Raw genomic sequence first — 14,066 nt, forward strand, 5'->3', positions numbered from 1 at the left:
TAATACATATCAACACATGGACAAAAACACATGGGACATTTAACTTTCACACCTTCAACAGATTAATATAATCATAGCTGGATCTTTGTCATAACAGCACACGTTTAGACACTGCAATATTATTAGTTTAATTAAATACTAATGTGATTGTTTCTGTGCTTCTAATTAGTTGAAAAAACATTAATTGAATATTATTTTGATACTTTTCTAATTTGAGAATGCAGTAAGAGTTGGGCAGACTGGAATAACGATGATTGGTTCCTATTATAAAAGCCGACATCTACTTGCTTGCTATTCCTAAAACCTAAAATTGTGCCATTCTGCTCTCAGTGGTGCCGTTAAGGTTTTTTCTTTCTGTGGAACCAATGTTTCTTTTCTGGGAGTCAGTTGAGAGAGTTTGTTATTTTCATTGACAAAGTGAAGATGCAAGATTTTCAGACGTAGTTCAAGTTGAATATTTTTTTTCTTTGACCACATTTGTCGATTGCTTTACTGTTGGCAGCAGAAACTGTTGTGTGCATGTTCAGTCTACACCTGCAGAAGACACAAGTCAAGCTTCTGATTACAGAAGCAGGCAACCGACGCTGCAGCTAGCAGTCATGTCAGAACATGTCTGCGCTTTGCTGGCACATTTGTGAATATCAAAACAAGGGGAAAAAAACAGCTTTAGCAAAACTGCAAACCATTTACCGGTACTTAAAAATGTAAGTTTGACAAAACACAATTAGCTGCCAAAAGAAACTGATTTGGTTTAACGTCTACAGCGACACCACTAGGAATAAGTGAATTGTTCTCCAACAGCTAGTTTGAATTAACTAGATATTTTTTGAATTATAACCCACTAACAACTGCCACAACTTCATCTTTGCATCTCAATTTGAAAAATAAATATTAAAGGTAAACAAAAAGGTAAATGTAGTATCACCTGATCAAAATCAGCATCTCTCATCCTGCTCACCCGGTCGGTGTTTTATCAGACCAGCACGCTGATGTCTGCTGCCGATAACCACCAATCACCTCTCCTCTCTGTAAACTCACTTCCACCTTCATCGTCTCTCTGCTGTCACTCTCCCATATTCAGTTACACAATTGAAAATGTGACGTTAGCGTAGTTGTGCTGCTCCACAGTTGATTTGCTATAATTTAGCTATCTTTCTGTGTGTGTGTGTCTCCAGATGCCCAGTTTGTGCGGGTAGCGCCACTGTCTGAAACTGATAACCCAGAGGACGATAAAGTTTACGTGTTCTTCACTGAGCGTGCCCAGGAGGCAGAGGGGGCGGCTGGGAAGGTTCTCTACTCCAGAGTGGCACGAGTTTGCAAGGTACGATGTGCGTCCGGCGAGCAGAGATGGAACACAGATCAGACCAGAGGTTCTCTGCATGAAGTTTTCGCAGAGGTATTTTCCTGCGAGTGTCTACGTGCAGATTAGTGTGTCTGCACAGGTTGGGGTGTGTGCTGAAGTCACCGACTCTGTCCAACTGAATGTCCCTGTTGGCTTGTCTGAAGTTTGTATATAGAGAATCTCTTGCTTCACGGTAATACTGACCATTCTTAAAAATGTATGATCAATGAGAACCAACAGATTTTTTTATTTGCTTGTCTGTTAAAACTCGTTTGGTGTTTAAAACCTTAAATGTTCACGTTTCTTGGGGAAATAAACTACTAATAAGTTGGTTGTGGGTTTTTATATTCAGCTGCCTGTATTTTTATACTTCAATGGATCTTATTGTCTGGGACTTCTACAGAAATTATGTCAGAATGAATATCTGGTATTTACAATTAATTTAAAATGCCCTTAGTGTTTTAAACCTCCAAGCAGCAGGACCCTCTTAAAACGATTTAAAGGATATGGACCAATTGTACTAAAGGTTTTCTCAGGGTCTTTCAAAAGTTTATTTGGTCTCTTTTGGGCTTTACTTATTTTCGGTTCATTTTTTACACTTGATCATGACAGCATATTGTGCAGTGTGTGCCTATAAAAACGAGAAATGTGGGAAAAGTACAAGACAAAAGGAGCATGGAGACAGGGAAATGAACAGTGTCTGAAATGTCTTTATGTCGTGTCTTCAAAGAAACGTGAAGAAAAAACCTGACACAAGTCCTGAGAAAAGCATCAGCCTTTATTCAATCAACAGCTGTGTACAGTTTTCAGCTTTCAGCGAAAAGCTCTTCTGCAATTGGAAAACCCAACAATAAAATGTCAAAGTAATTTCTTTGTGACAGACTGCCGGTATTAATTTCAATGTCAGTTCTTTTACAGATCCATTCAATAAATTGGAATAGTATTGAAAAGTTAAGTTGATATGTATCTGTATACATATATTCAATTGATCGAGATTCAATGGGATTAAAACTCTAAATCTGATTTATTGCTTAGGGGCATTTTAATTGCTGAATAAAGTTTAATAATGTCCAGGTTGAACAATAAAAATGACAAAAACAATTTCTAAAAATGCTTAAGTCGTGGACTGAAAATAAGTGGAAAGAGCCTGTCAGAATTTCCGAAAGCCTAGAAAGTTATTGATCAAAACCAGATTGAAAGATGACAAGCTTGCAGTTTGTGGCTCCTTAGAAACCATAATATGAACTTTTGCGCTGTTGAGTATATGTAATGTGATGCAGCTAGAACCTGAGGAAAACGTCTTTCCTTTCTTCGTATTGTGCACAAAAACAAAACACTTCTAATCGTGTTGTATTGTCAGCTTGAGGTTTACATGAACATATTAAGTCTTTTTAAATTGTGTTGTAGAATGACATCGGAGGTCAGAGGAGTTTAGTGAATAAGTGGAGCACCTTCCAGAAGGCCCGGATGGTGTGTTCGGTTCCAGGACCAGACGGCCTGCAGACACATTTCGACCAGCTGCGTGAGTAAAACAAAAGGCAAACACATTACACACGCAATCAGACCTTAGCTGCGAGAGTTACAACAACAGCTGGACCTCTGCCACTGAATGCTTCATAAAACAGGAATTGAGCTCAGAAATTCAGCCAACTCGGGGGGTGTGTGTGTGTGTGTGTGTGTGTGGGTGTGTGTTCGTACCACTGGTGTTTTCTAAGAGATTTCACACACCGAGGAAACCTAAAGGAGCTTGACGGCCTCCTCGGCCTACTGTACGTCTGCATAGCCAGACTGTTACCGCCACCAACAAAATGGCTGGTCACCTTGGGTTTGCGGCTGTGCTTCACCCATGGTTGCCACGGTAACTGGCCTCACATAGAGATCTTCAGACTTTATTTATTAACAAGGATTCCCTTGATGGACAGATCCCTGGCTTAGGAGGCCACTGCCTTTCCCCATCCGGCTGCCGGAGCTTTTGTCGTTTTAATAGTGAGTGGACAAAAACATCAACACTGAAAGAAATATGTGCAACAGGGCATAAACCTCACAGTTTACAGCAGTGTAAAAGATTAGGCTTGTACAATAAAGAATTAAATGTAGCGTGAATGCTTGCATTGACCTGCAGGTTATGGACCAGCATGCATCTGCAGTCATTCAACCCCCACATTACCTTTTCTTCTCAGCTCTTGGAGGACCGAGTGAATAGAAAAGCAGACGGGCATGCAGCGGGTTTGAGCTACACTCTTATCTCAGCTGGTCATGTAAACAGAGGGATTTTAGAGTAAACAGAGAGACCCACACAGTGAACTAGTTTGTTTATGCAGTACCTGAGCTCATGAACAGTAAATCACATGCTCTTTCATGTAGCCCAGAACTTAAACAAACACACATGGGAAATTAGGAAGCACTTGTAAGCACACAAATTGAAGGTAAAGCTTGATTTTAGTTGCTAACACACATGCACAGGCCTCGGCTCGTCTGTATACACAAAAACTGTTCGGACTTGTCAGATGCATAAACATTTCCGTCCCTCGTGCCTGTGGCCATGTTCTACGTATCTGATAAGACTCCATATGAATTTGTTTATGAATACACTTCAGCAACACATGCACACAAACACAAAAACCACAAGTCCCACATTCTGAGGATTTACACATTGGCTTAAGACTGCTGCCTGTGTTGTGTTTATGCCATGCTCTGTCAAACGGAAACACTACAAATCCCATAAACCTCTGTTGCTCTGTGGGGCTCACACTCGGTGCCTTGCAGATGTATTAATCCCCCTGAAATGTGTTCATGTTTTTGCTGTATTGCAACCACAAAACCTCAATGATTTAATCTGGATTTGATGTAGTTGACCAGCAAAAAATTATGCGTAATTTTGAAGTGGAAGAATTACCACTTCAAAATGGTGGTAATTTTGAAGTTACCACCAATAACTTTTACATTAAAAAAAAGAGGGTTTTGTCAGCTATTCCACAACAACGGCAACCCAATGTCCATTTGGCCAAAAGACTCATCACAATGCTAAAGATAAACCAAAAATCATTCCCAGAATATCCCCACTAGTGAATAAAATTGCTGAATTAAAACAGACAGAACAGGAATTGTATGAATGCTGACATGCATGCTTCTCTTACAAAATGCACAGCTTTGTCCAGATAATATAAAACTTTTGCAAGGAAATGCAAAAGAAAAAAAAATCCCAATGACTCTTCGCAGGCTCTGCACAAATCAAATGAGGTGGATAGAAAAAAAACAACAGAATTTTAACAAACTAGCACAGTTAAACTACAAGCAAAATTCACAGCTACAGCACCACGAATCATTGTAATGCTACAGAACCAATGCAGGCAAACATGTGGAGCCAACAAGGTCAGAAGAAACATGCTCACCGACTGTCAACTTCTTTTTCTTCGTGTTGGCAGGAAAGTTAAAGCTGAATTACTGCCACCTACTGGCTCACCGGTCAGGTGTTCACTGACAAGCCTCACAAAACTGGTAAAACATGTAAATAAGATCCGTTAGAGCAGCAAATATTCGTTTTGAGAAGTTTACAATTCACATTTTGTTTAGTAATGGTCCCGCCTTTAAGAAGAAATGAAAAGATTGGTAATAATAGCTTGGTCAGCAAGGCCAACCAAGGCATTTAGACCAAATATTGTGTCTAGCTTTTATTTGTACCAAATAAGAATAAATATCTTTTTTTACCATTTGTCTGAGGCTGTTGACTCACATACTTGATGTTATGTAACACTTCCCACTGTGTTTGGTTTCGAGAAAGCATCTGGTCTGTGATCACCTCATGGCTCGATTCACCAGACAGTTTTGCTTGGACTTCATTGTTCTGTTGCTTTTGCTTTTGCTGTTGGAGTGACTTTGTTCACGCTCGTATGTCTCACTTTCAATCTGTGGGCTTCTCGTTGTTGTGGATGCCGCCAGCGTGAAACAAGTCGAGCCCCACTGAACCACAAACACCAGTGGAGAAGAAGGTCAGGCAGTTCAGATGCGAGTCTATCTCACAGGAAAGGATTCTCAGTGGGTTTCTGTTGATGTCCTTGTTGTTGTAGTTGCTGCCTGTCGAGGAGAACAATGCGGGGAGATTTTAGTGCTGGAGACAGACAAGCTTCTGCGGTCTGCCAGTAGAGACAATAAAATACTTTGTTATTTTTCCTCGTCTGTTTTTGTGTGGGTGTAAAACGTTTAGTCATGTCCTAAACAAAAAACAAAGCCCATAACCGTTTCGGAAACTGGAAAGAAGCCTGGAACAGTTTAGGATGCTCCTGAAAGTTGGAAAAGATGACAATTAGGAGAAAGCAGGCACCTGTTAGTAATTTTCAAATGATTTTAAATGAGCATAAAGAAGAGAAACATCTAAATAATATTTTTCTTTGTTCAAAATAACAAAATATATAGAACCCTCTGCATTTAAATGTTTTTTTTTTAGAAATTACATCCACAAAAGGAAACTGCAAACATCATTGACCTAAACAATATGATTTTCTTAGTTTTTCTTTATATAAGAGTAGAAAACTGTACTTGCATGTATCATAAATGCTTTTAATTATTTTTTACCTGTTTTTCCTTTAGTGTAAAAAAATGTATCTTTTGGATTCTTCTTTTTGAAGCCATCATCAGGGCCCGGCTATAATAATGATTGGATATTTGACCAAATGTTACATTTAGGTTGAGGTCGGTGCCATGCCAGAAAGATTTATATCCACACCAAAATCAATTTTGATGTTTGTTTGGGCTGGAACACCGAATTGTGTCTGACTTTCAATCATCTGACCCAAAATTAGACCAGAATTAGACAAGTTCTGAAATAAAATGAAAAGAAATCAATTTCTTTTGTAAAAAAAAAAAAAAAAAGAAAAAATCACAAAACACTGAGTCATATTTTTTCTTTTTTAAATAAACGATGCCACGATTGAGTAACAAACATCCTCAACCTAAAATATAAAGTGTTTCTTGTCATAATTTATCATTGAAGTCAAAATCCAGATTATTCCCTGTTTATTAATATTCATGTGCTTCAAAGTAATCTCAAATCAGTTTCAGGTATGCCTATTAAAAAATATGGCTGACTCTGTAATTATTACTTGAAACAAAGTGGTCAAATCCACTGTGAAGGCGTTGCCGTTATTGATCTCTTAGAGAAACTGAGGACAGCCACTGGACCACGATCTGGAAAAAGATATGCAGAGAGAGAAAATAATTATTTTTATTAAATAAATCACCACACTCAGGTAAAGTGAGCCACCAGCCTCCGTTATGACTGGTCAACTTAAGGGGTTATTTCACTTTATCTGACCGTGGAGAGAAAATTAACTCAACTCTTCATCTCACCATCCTAGTTTTGTTGTTTCATAAAATGACTACTTTTTTTATTTTTTGTTTTTGATCTCCAGAAGGTCCTTAAAAATAAAAAGATTTTGTTTTAGATTAATTTTGTTTTGATTGGAGGGCTTTTCTGACAAAAAGCAAAAATTTAAAAAATAAATACAGTTTGTAGAATTTAATTTCTTGAACCTTTAAGCCTGCGTCTCTGATATCCGGCTTCCAAATACCTTAAACTGTACCTGTCGGGATGAATGGACAACATTTCTCAACTAAACCTTCTTTTTTAAAATCCTGTCTTATTCATGTCTGGAATTGTTGTGTCATTTTTTAATCATACACTGCATCAGGAAAAAAAAAAAAAAACAATAATAGGAAAATCCAGCTCACTCCTTGTTTGAAAATAAATCAATGAAAAATCTTCCAATCCTTTCAGATGAATCTAGAAAATGTTTCTTGACCTAATTGCCTCATCAGCAATTACAGTTTGCTACAAGTGGCATGGAAGCAGGTTCTGTAAGTGGAAAATACATTTCTATTCCTACTCCCCCAGTGAGGCTGTCTAATCCATCACTGCTTGAAGGGAGCCCCAGTTTGTCAGGAGAAGAAAGAAAAAAGGAAAGAATAGATAGGGAGAGAGGTGGAGCCATCAGTCAGATTAGCTGCAGGGGCAGGGAGGGAACAAGTGGGCTTTGACCTGACAAGAGAGCCAGGATGGAGGAGGGGATGGAGCAGAGTTATAGGCTGGGGAAAGGAGATGATGAGGGGTGTAGAAGCTGTTATTGCTGTGTTATTGCTTTTATGCTGTTAACGAGAAGTTGAGGGAATAAAGGGAGCAGGAGAAAGAATATTAGGAGGAGCACTAGAAACAGACATGGCTTCAGGAGAGAGACAAAAAGGGAGAACAAAGTATTTTTCCTAAGGAAGACATAAAAAGAATGAAGTCAGGGGAATATCTCCAATGTCGCAGGTGTTTCAAGGTTACGTAAGACTTCAAAATTGGAAATTGCAAAAGTAACGCTCTCCTACTTCTGTTCTCTTTCAGTCTTTCGGTTTCTACGCAAAACTCAGCTGAAATGCACTGACTTCTGGCTGGCATTTTGGTTTATATTTACGAGGTGCAGATGAGAGAGTAAATATAAAAATGAAAAACATTAAAGATTAACAAATGCACAACAGGATTACCACGAGAGGATTTTCATCTGACCTAAAAAAAAAAACTTCATGAAGTGATTCTAACAAATCACTTCATGATTTGTAGAACTTTTGAAAGTTCTACATTGTGTTCCAAATTATTATGCAAATTGGATTATAGCAGGGCTGCACAGTGGCACAGTGGGTAGAGCTGTTGCCTTGCAGCAAGAAGGTCCTGTGTTCGATTCCCGGTCCGGGGTCTTTCTGCACGGAGTTTGCATGTTCTCCCTGTGCATGTGTGGGTTCTCTCTGGGTACTCCGGCTTCCTCCCACAGTCCAAAAACATGACTGTCAGGTTAATTGGTCTCTCTAAATTCTCCCTAGGTCTGAGTGTGTGTGTGCATGGTTGTTTGTCCTGTCTGTGTCTGTGTTGCCCTGCGATGGACTGGTGACCTGTCCAGGGTGACCCCGCCTCTCGCCCAGAATGTTAGCTGAGATAGACACCAGCACCTCCCGTGCTGTGCTATTAAATTTCTAGATGGTATTGTGCGTCATGGCTCTTTGAATCCATCCATCCATCTTCTTCCGCTTATCCGAGGTCGGATCGCGGGGGTAGCAGCTTCAGAAGGGAGGCCCAGACTTCCCTCTCCCCAGCCACTTCTTCTAGCTCCTCCGGGGGAATCCCGAGGCGTTCCCAGGCCAGCCGAGAGACATAGTCCCTCCAGCGTGTCCTGGGTCTTCCCCGGGGCCTCCTCCCGGTGGGACGTGCCCGGAACACCTCACCAGGGAGGCGTCCAGAAGGCATCCTGACCAGATGCCCAAGCCACCTCAACTGGCTCCTCTCGATGTGAAGGAGCAGCGGCTCTACTCTGAGTCCCTCCCGGATGACTGAGCTTCTCTCCCTATCTCTAAGGGAGAGCCCAGCCACCCTACGGAGAAAACCCATTTCGGCCGCTTGTATCCGCGATCTCGTTCTTTCGGTCATGACCCAAAGCTCATGACCATAGATGAGGGTGGGAACGTAGATCGACCGGTAAATCGAGAGCTTCGCTTTTTGGCTCAGCTCTCTCTTCACCACGACGGACCGGTACAGCGCTCTTTGAATCACTATAATTAATTTCAGAGAGCTGGTTGATTAGTTTGTCTGGTGAGCTCAATTAAAGAAAATCTACTTAAGAAGGATGTTCCACATTATTAAGCAGGCCACAGGTTTCAAGCAATATGGGAAAGAGAAAGGATCTCTGCTGAAGAAAATCATCAGATAGTGTAGTGCAGTATGACAAGGTATGAAAACATTAGATATTTAATGAAAACTGAAGCGTTGTTATTGTACTGTGAAGAGATTTGTGGCTGATTCAGAACAAAGATGGGTTTGTACAGATAAAGGCAAAATGAGGAAGGTTTCTGTTAGACAAATTCATTGGATTAAGAGAGCAGCTGTTAAAATGCCCTTACAAAGCAGCAAACAGTTATTTGAAGCCTCTGGAACCTCAAGGTGGAGGATCCTCCAGAGGCTTGTGGTGCATGAACCTACTACTGGGCCCCTAACCAGAGCTCACAAGCAGAAACGGTCTCAGTGGGCCCAGCCGTACATGAAGATTAATTTTCAAACAGACTTGTTCACTGATGACTGCTGTGCAACCCTGGATGGTCCAGATGGATGCAGTAGTGGATTGGTGGTGGACGGCCACCACATCCCAACAGGCTGTGATGTCAGCAAGGAGGTGGTGGAGTCATGCTTTGGGCCGAAGTCACATTGGTGAATCATTGGTGGAGAATCATTGGTCGGCCCCTTTAGAGTCCCTGAAGGTGTGAAAATGACCTCAGCAAAGTAGATGGACTTTCTGACCGATCACTTTCTTTCATGGTTCAAAAAGAAGAGCCATACCTTCAGTAGCAAAATCATCTTCATGCATGACAATGAATGCTGCAAGGAATACCACTGTGTTATTGGCTGCTATGAGAAACTCATGGTGTGGTCACCATCCTCCTCTGACCTCTGACCTCAACCCCATTGAGAACCTTTGGAGTTTCCTCAAGCAGAAGGTCTGAGGGTGGAATGCAGTTCATATCAACCCAGCAGCTCTGGGAAGGTTTTCTGACATCTTGCAAAGAAATTCAAGCAGAAACTTTCCACAAACTCACAAGTTCAATGGATCAAGAATTGTGCTGTGATATCAAAGAAGGTCCTATGTTAACATGTAACTCGGTCTGTTGAGATGTTTTTGATTGAAGTAGCTTTTGATTTTAGTACATGTGACCATTTAATGCTGCACATTCAAAGAATGACCCCTTGAAGTTCTTTATAATCCATAAAATGTTTAGAAAATCTGCTGTGCATAATAATTTGGAACAGTGCATTTTGAGTTTTCTATTTTTGAAAAAAAAAAAACTCTTCTCATGGGAGCTTTGTTCAGTAAAATTTGATTTATACTGTAATAGTTCATGACTTGAAAATCATCATTTGCATTGACCATTTAAGAAAATCTGAGAAAATATGACTTGCATAATAATTTGGAACACGATGTATATTGAAAAATAAAACTTTCCAGATAGTTTTCTTTACATCAGTTTTTATGATACTATGGATACTTAAGCACACACCATTCATCTAGATGGGTTTTATGCTGAAGCTCTATTTTGATAAGTTTTTTTGCAGTTTTGGATCCTTTAAAACCTATAATACTTATAGACTTCTGGACTGGATTAAACACAGATCCTTTAAATTCGAGCTGCGCCAGTCAATCCGCCAGAGATCAGAATCACAGTTTTTGTTCAGCTTGTCAAACACAAAGTCATCAGTGAGTTGGATGTGGCATGTCAAAGATAATGGCAATCATCTAAATATGAAACAGACTTTAAAAGGCCTTCGTTTTTGAGAAATTGGAATGATCTTTTATTTAAACAAATAAGTCATTACGCCTGGAATCGCAAACTTCTTTCCATATTTATGTTTCATTTTAGATCGTTATCAAGACTGAGAAAATCCTAATCAAATCCTTTACTTTTTCTAACGATGTAGAAGCCTTATTTACAAACAATAAATATAAATGTTTCTAATTAGATACACCGAAAATGTTTTCTTTATTTTCATGTCCTAATCTACAGTAGTTTATACCTCTCGAGATAAATTGTTGTTTTAACCATTTGAAGACATAAAGATTATACTGGATTCATCTTTTTTTTTTTTTTCTGCGAAAAGTAGCAATATTATCCCCGTTTTGCTTTGCTAGTAAAATCCATCTAAAGAGATACAGCTGAAAACAGAAACATAAACAAAATATATTTTATTATGAAAGGGCCTTGTCAGAGTGTCCATGCTTCCTACACCTTACTCTTTTTAGCATGTCACAACCGTCACAGTGTCTAAGGTTCAACGCTATACTGTATGTGTAACGAAGCTTAAAGAATAAGATTTAAAAAATGCATCTCCTCCTCAAATGGAGTTGGTGGTGGCAGCATCATCCTGTGCCGACGATTTTAACTCAGCAGATACAAGGAATCTGAAATTGGTTTAAACATTACAATGGATTAGATAAAAATGTAATGTGTTAAAATGGCTCATTCAAAGTCTGAACCTAAATCCCAGTAGGAATCTATAACAATATTGAAAATGTTCTGCCCAGAGGAAATCTCCATCCAATCTGACTGAGCTGCAGCTTTTACCAAGATAAATGGGCAAAACATATAGATGCTAGATCTGCAAGCTGGTTGATACTTAAAACTGCAATCGCAGCATAAAGTTATCAAAATATTGACTTGAGGGGGCTGAGATTCAGCACTTTTCAGGTTTTCATTTGCAATAAGAAGGATGGAGACAGAGGCACAGATAGGTTAGGACCGCTGACCGAACGGGTTAAAGACAAGATGGAGGACTGATCCTGATAAATTACTGTGAGATGGTGTCCTCACTCGAAGACGACTGAGAGGAGAAAGAGTCTGCAAAATGTTGGTATTCAGGGTGGCTGGCTTGAGAACGGAGAGAAACAACAGTGGAGACATGAGGAGAATAGGGGTATTTGCCTGGGGGTCTCTGACCAGACAATTAGGATGAGCGGGAGGAGGAGGAAGATAGGGGCTGAGGCAGCAGGTCTGCGGGTCAGACAAGACTATCTTCCTTCAGGGGGGAAACGGCCGTGTTTTGTTTTGGGAAGAAGACACAAGAACAATCCTCTGGAGAAAATAGGCCAGACAGACAGACAGATGGATGAGGAACTAAACAGAGAGATAGCATGATAGAGGGATAAAGGCTGGGAGGGGCAGAGAAAGTGAGACACAATGAAAGCGAGTGCCTCCTTGAGGGATCGTGGGAAGTAGAGGTGTGGAAAGGGGCACGGAATAATCACCTGATGAAAAGTTGGAGAGCCAGAAAGAAAAAGACGACAAAGATTCAGAGGGAGTCGAACGAAAGCAAAGATGTGGTTAGATCAGCACTACTGATCTCACAAAGTCAAATCAGACTGAACTGAAAGATGCTGGCTGATCTCATGTGATGGACAAAGGTTTTGCTCGCCCCTCCTGCTGCCATGAAAGATTAATGAAGTGAAAGCCGGTGCAGTTTAATAAATCAGACACTTAAAGGTACGGAGGAGAGAACGTCTCTAAATCAGTTCTGAGTTAAACTTACCATGAATGATAAGAGATTTTTCTGTTTTTTTTTTTCCTTTCTTTCTGAGGGTAAGCCATAAATAACTGAGGCTTCTTCTATAATTTTCTGTCGAAAAAAATTGTCGAGCTGCGTCTTCCAAACTTGAGCAACGTTTTCAAGTGGAGATGAATGCACAATGAGGTGCGGAAGAAGTCGGGAAGTATCTTTGAAGCTCAAGGCAAGGATTCAGATTTTCCCTACAGGGATAATCCAAAGTCTTTATTAACTTTACACCGTACTTCTTCAACACCAAACTCTGTTTATTTACTTTTACACGCTGTGAGGTCTTCCTTTTTAACCCATCCTTGAAACACTGCACTTCATTACACACAGAGAGTTGATATTTCTGAATCTTTAGATCTTATTTCTTTGTCATTCCTGGCACGTGTTTACTGTTTTGAGAGGAATCTTTTTCTTTTTTTGTACTGTGTGAACTCTGTGATGAGGTTGGTCCAAATTAAGTCAAGTTTTATTCTTTTGAGTTTTTCTAGTAACAGCTTTTCTTCAATAAGATCAGAGTGTAAGTTCACCTTCCAGAGGAACAACATGCAGTCAGAACCACAGTGGGACGGGTTAAATAGATTTATATCGGAACAACACAGTCAGTCCAAACCTAAATCTAATTGAGAATGTGTGTCCTGACATAAAAATGTCTTTATTATCAACTCAGAAGGGCTTGATGCAAATTCATGCCACACTATTCAGATTGTTTTCTTCTTGAATTTTTTTTAGACATTCATAAATCCCAGTTCTCCCACTTACCACCTGTTTGTGTTGGTTAAAATCCTATATAATACTAATGTAGTATTTTGAAACTTGCAGTTGTAATATGACAAAGTGCAGAAAAACTTCAAGGGGGTTTGTTATGTGTACAAGCGACTGTAACATCTTAATTATCATTCCATTTACCACTGCGCTAGATCTCTGATATGAACAAATATGGTTCTTTTCAACCATTTAGTGCGAAGAGATGGTGGTCTCCTGTCCAGTGGGGGTACTCTTTGACATCGGCTTATTCTGCTCTTTGTTCAGGCTTTGGAAGACACAAAAACACTTAAATGGGATCCACTGAACTGGCTGAAAAGCTCTAAATCTTACCAGAGCACTGACTCTCCCACTGCTCCTGTTTTTAGTCTGGCTATCTTTCCTGCTTTGAAAATATCACATCATTTAGAGAGAGAAAGAACCAAAAAAGAACATAGCACACAGTGCATACATCATGAAGAGTTATCTGGAGTTATAAAACAAGGCTGCCATAAAAATCTTTCAAGACAAGTGGAATGGGAGTGGAAAGAGCAGATGATAAAAGTAATAATCTGTTATGTGAGCTTAGAAATGGGGGACATTTTCTGAAAGTTCTGACCCTGAAAACAGAACCAAGAAGAAGGAATCATGGAGATGAGACGAGCAGGTGTAAAAGACAGCAAAGCCTAGGAGCTCAAAAACACATTTACACTTTAATAATAACAAATATATGTATTAAAACAACTATGCTCCAGGATCTGAACATGTACAAGCAAATTTAGGAAGCACAAGGTTTCCATCCTGAATGTGACTGTTTGTGCGGTGAAGATGTGTTGATGAGATGAGATGAGATTAGCCGTC

General features: G+C 39.8%; 1 protein-coding gene across 1 annotated transcript in view; it reads left to right on the top strand.

Moving 5' to 3' along the window:
• LOC102225267 (semaphorin-3A-like) overlaps positions 1-14,066 on the top strand; it is a 66,824-nt gene that overhangs the window by 35,345 nt on the left and 17,413 nt on the right. The window contains exons 7-8 of the mRNA XM_005800132.2: positions 1,176-1,321; positions 2,750-2,864. Coding sequence (XP_005800189.1) covers positions 1,176-1,321; positions 2,750-2,864 — 261 coding nt within the window. The remainder of the gene's footprint in view (positions 1-1,175; positions 1,322-2,749; positions 2,865-14,066) is intronic.

This window comes from Xiphophorus maculatus, chromosome 1 (assembly GCF_002775205.1).
Source record: "Xiphophorus maculatus strain JP 163 A chromosome 1, X_maculatus-5.0-male, whole genome shotgun sequence".
NCBI classification, from domain to species: Eukaryota; Metazoa; Chordata; class Actinopteri; order Cyprinodontiformes; family Poeciliidae; genus Xiphophorus; species Xiphophorus maculatus.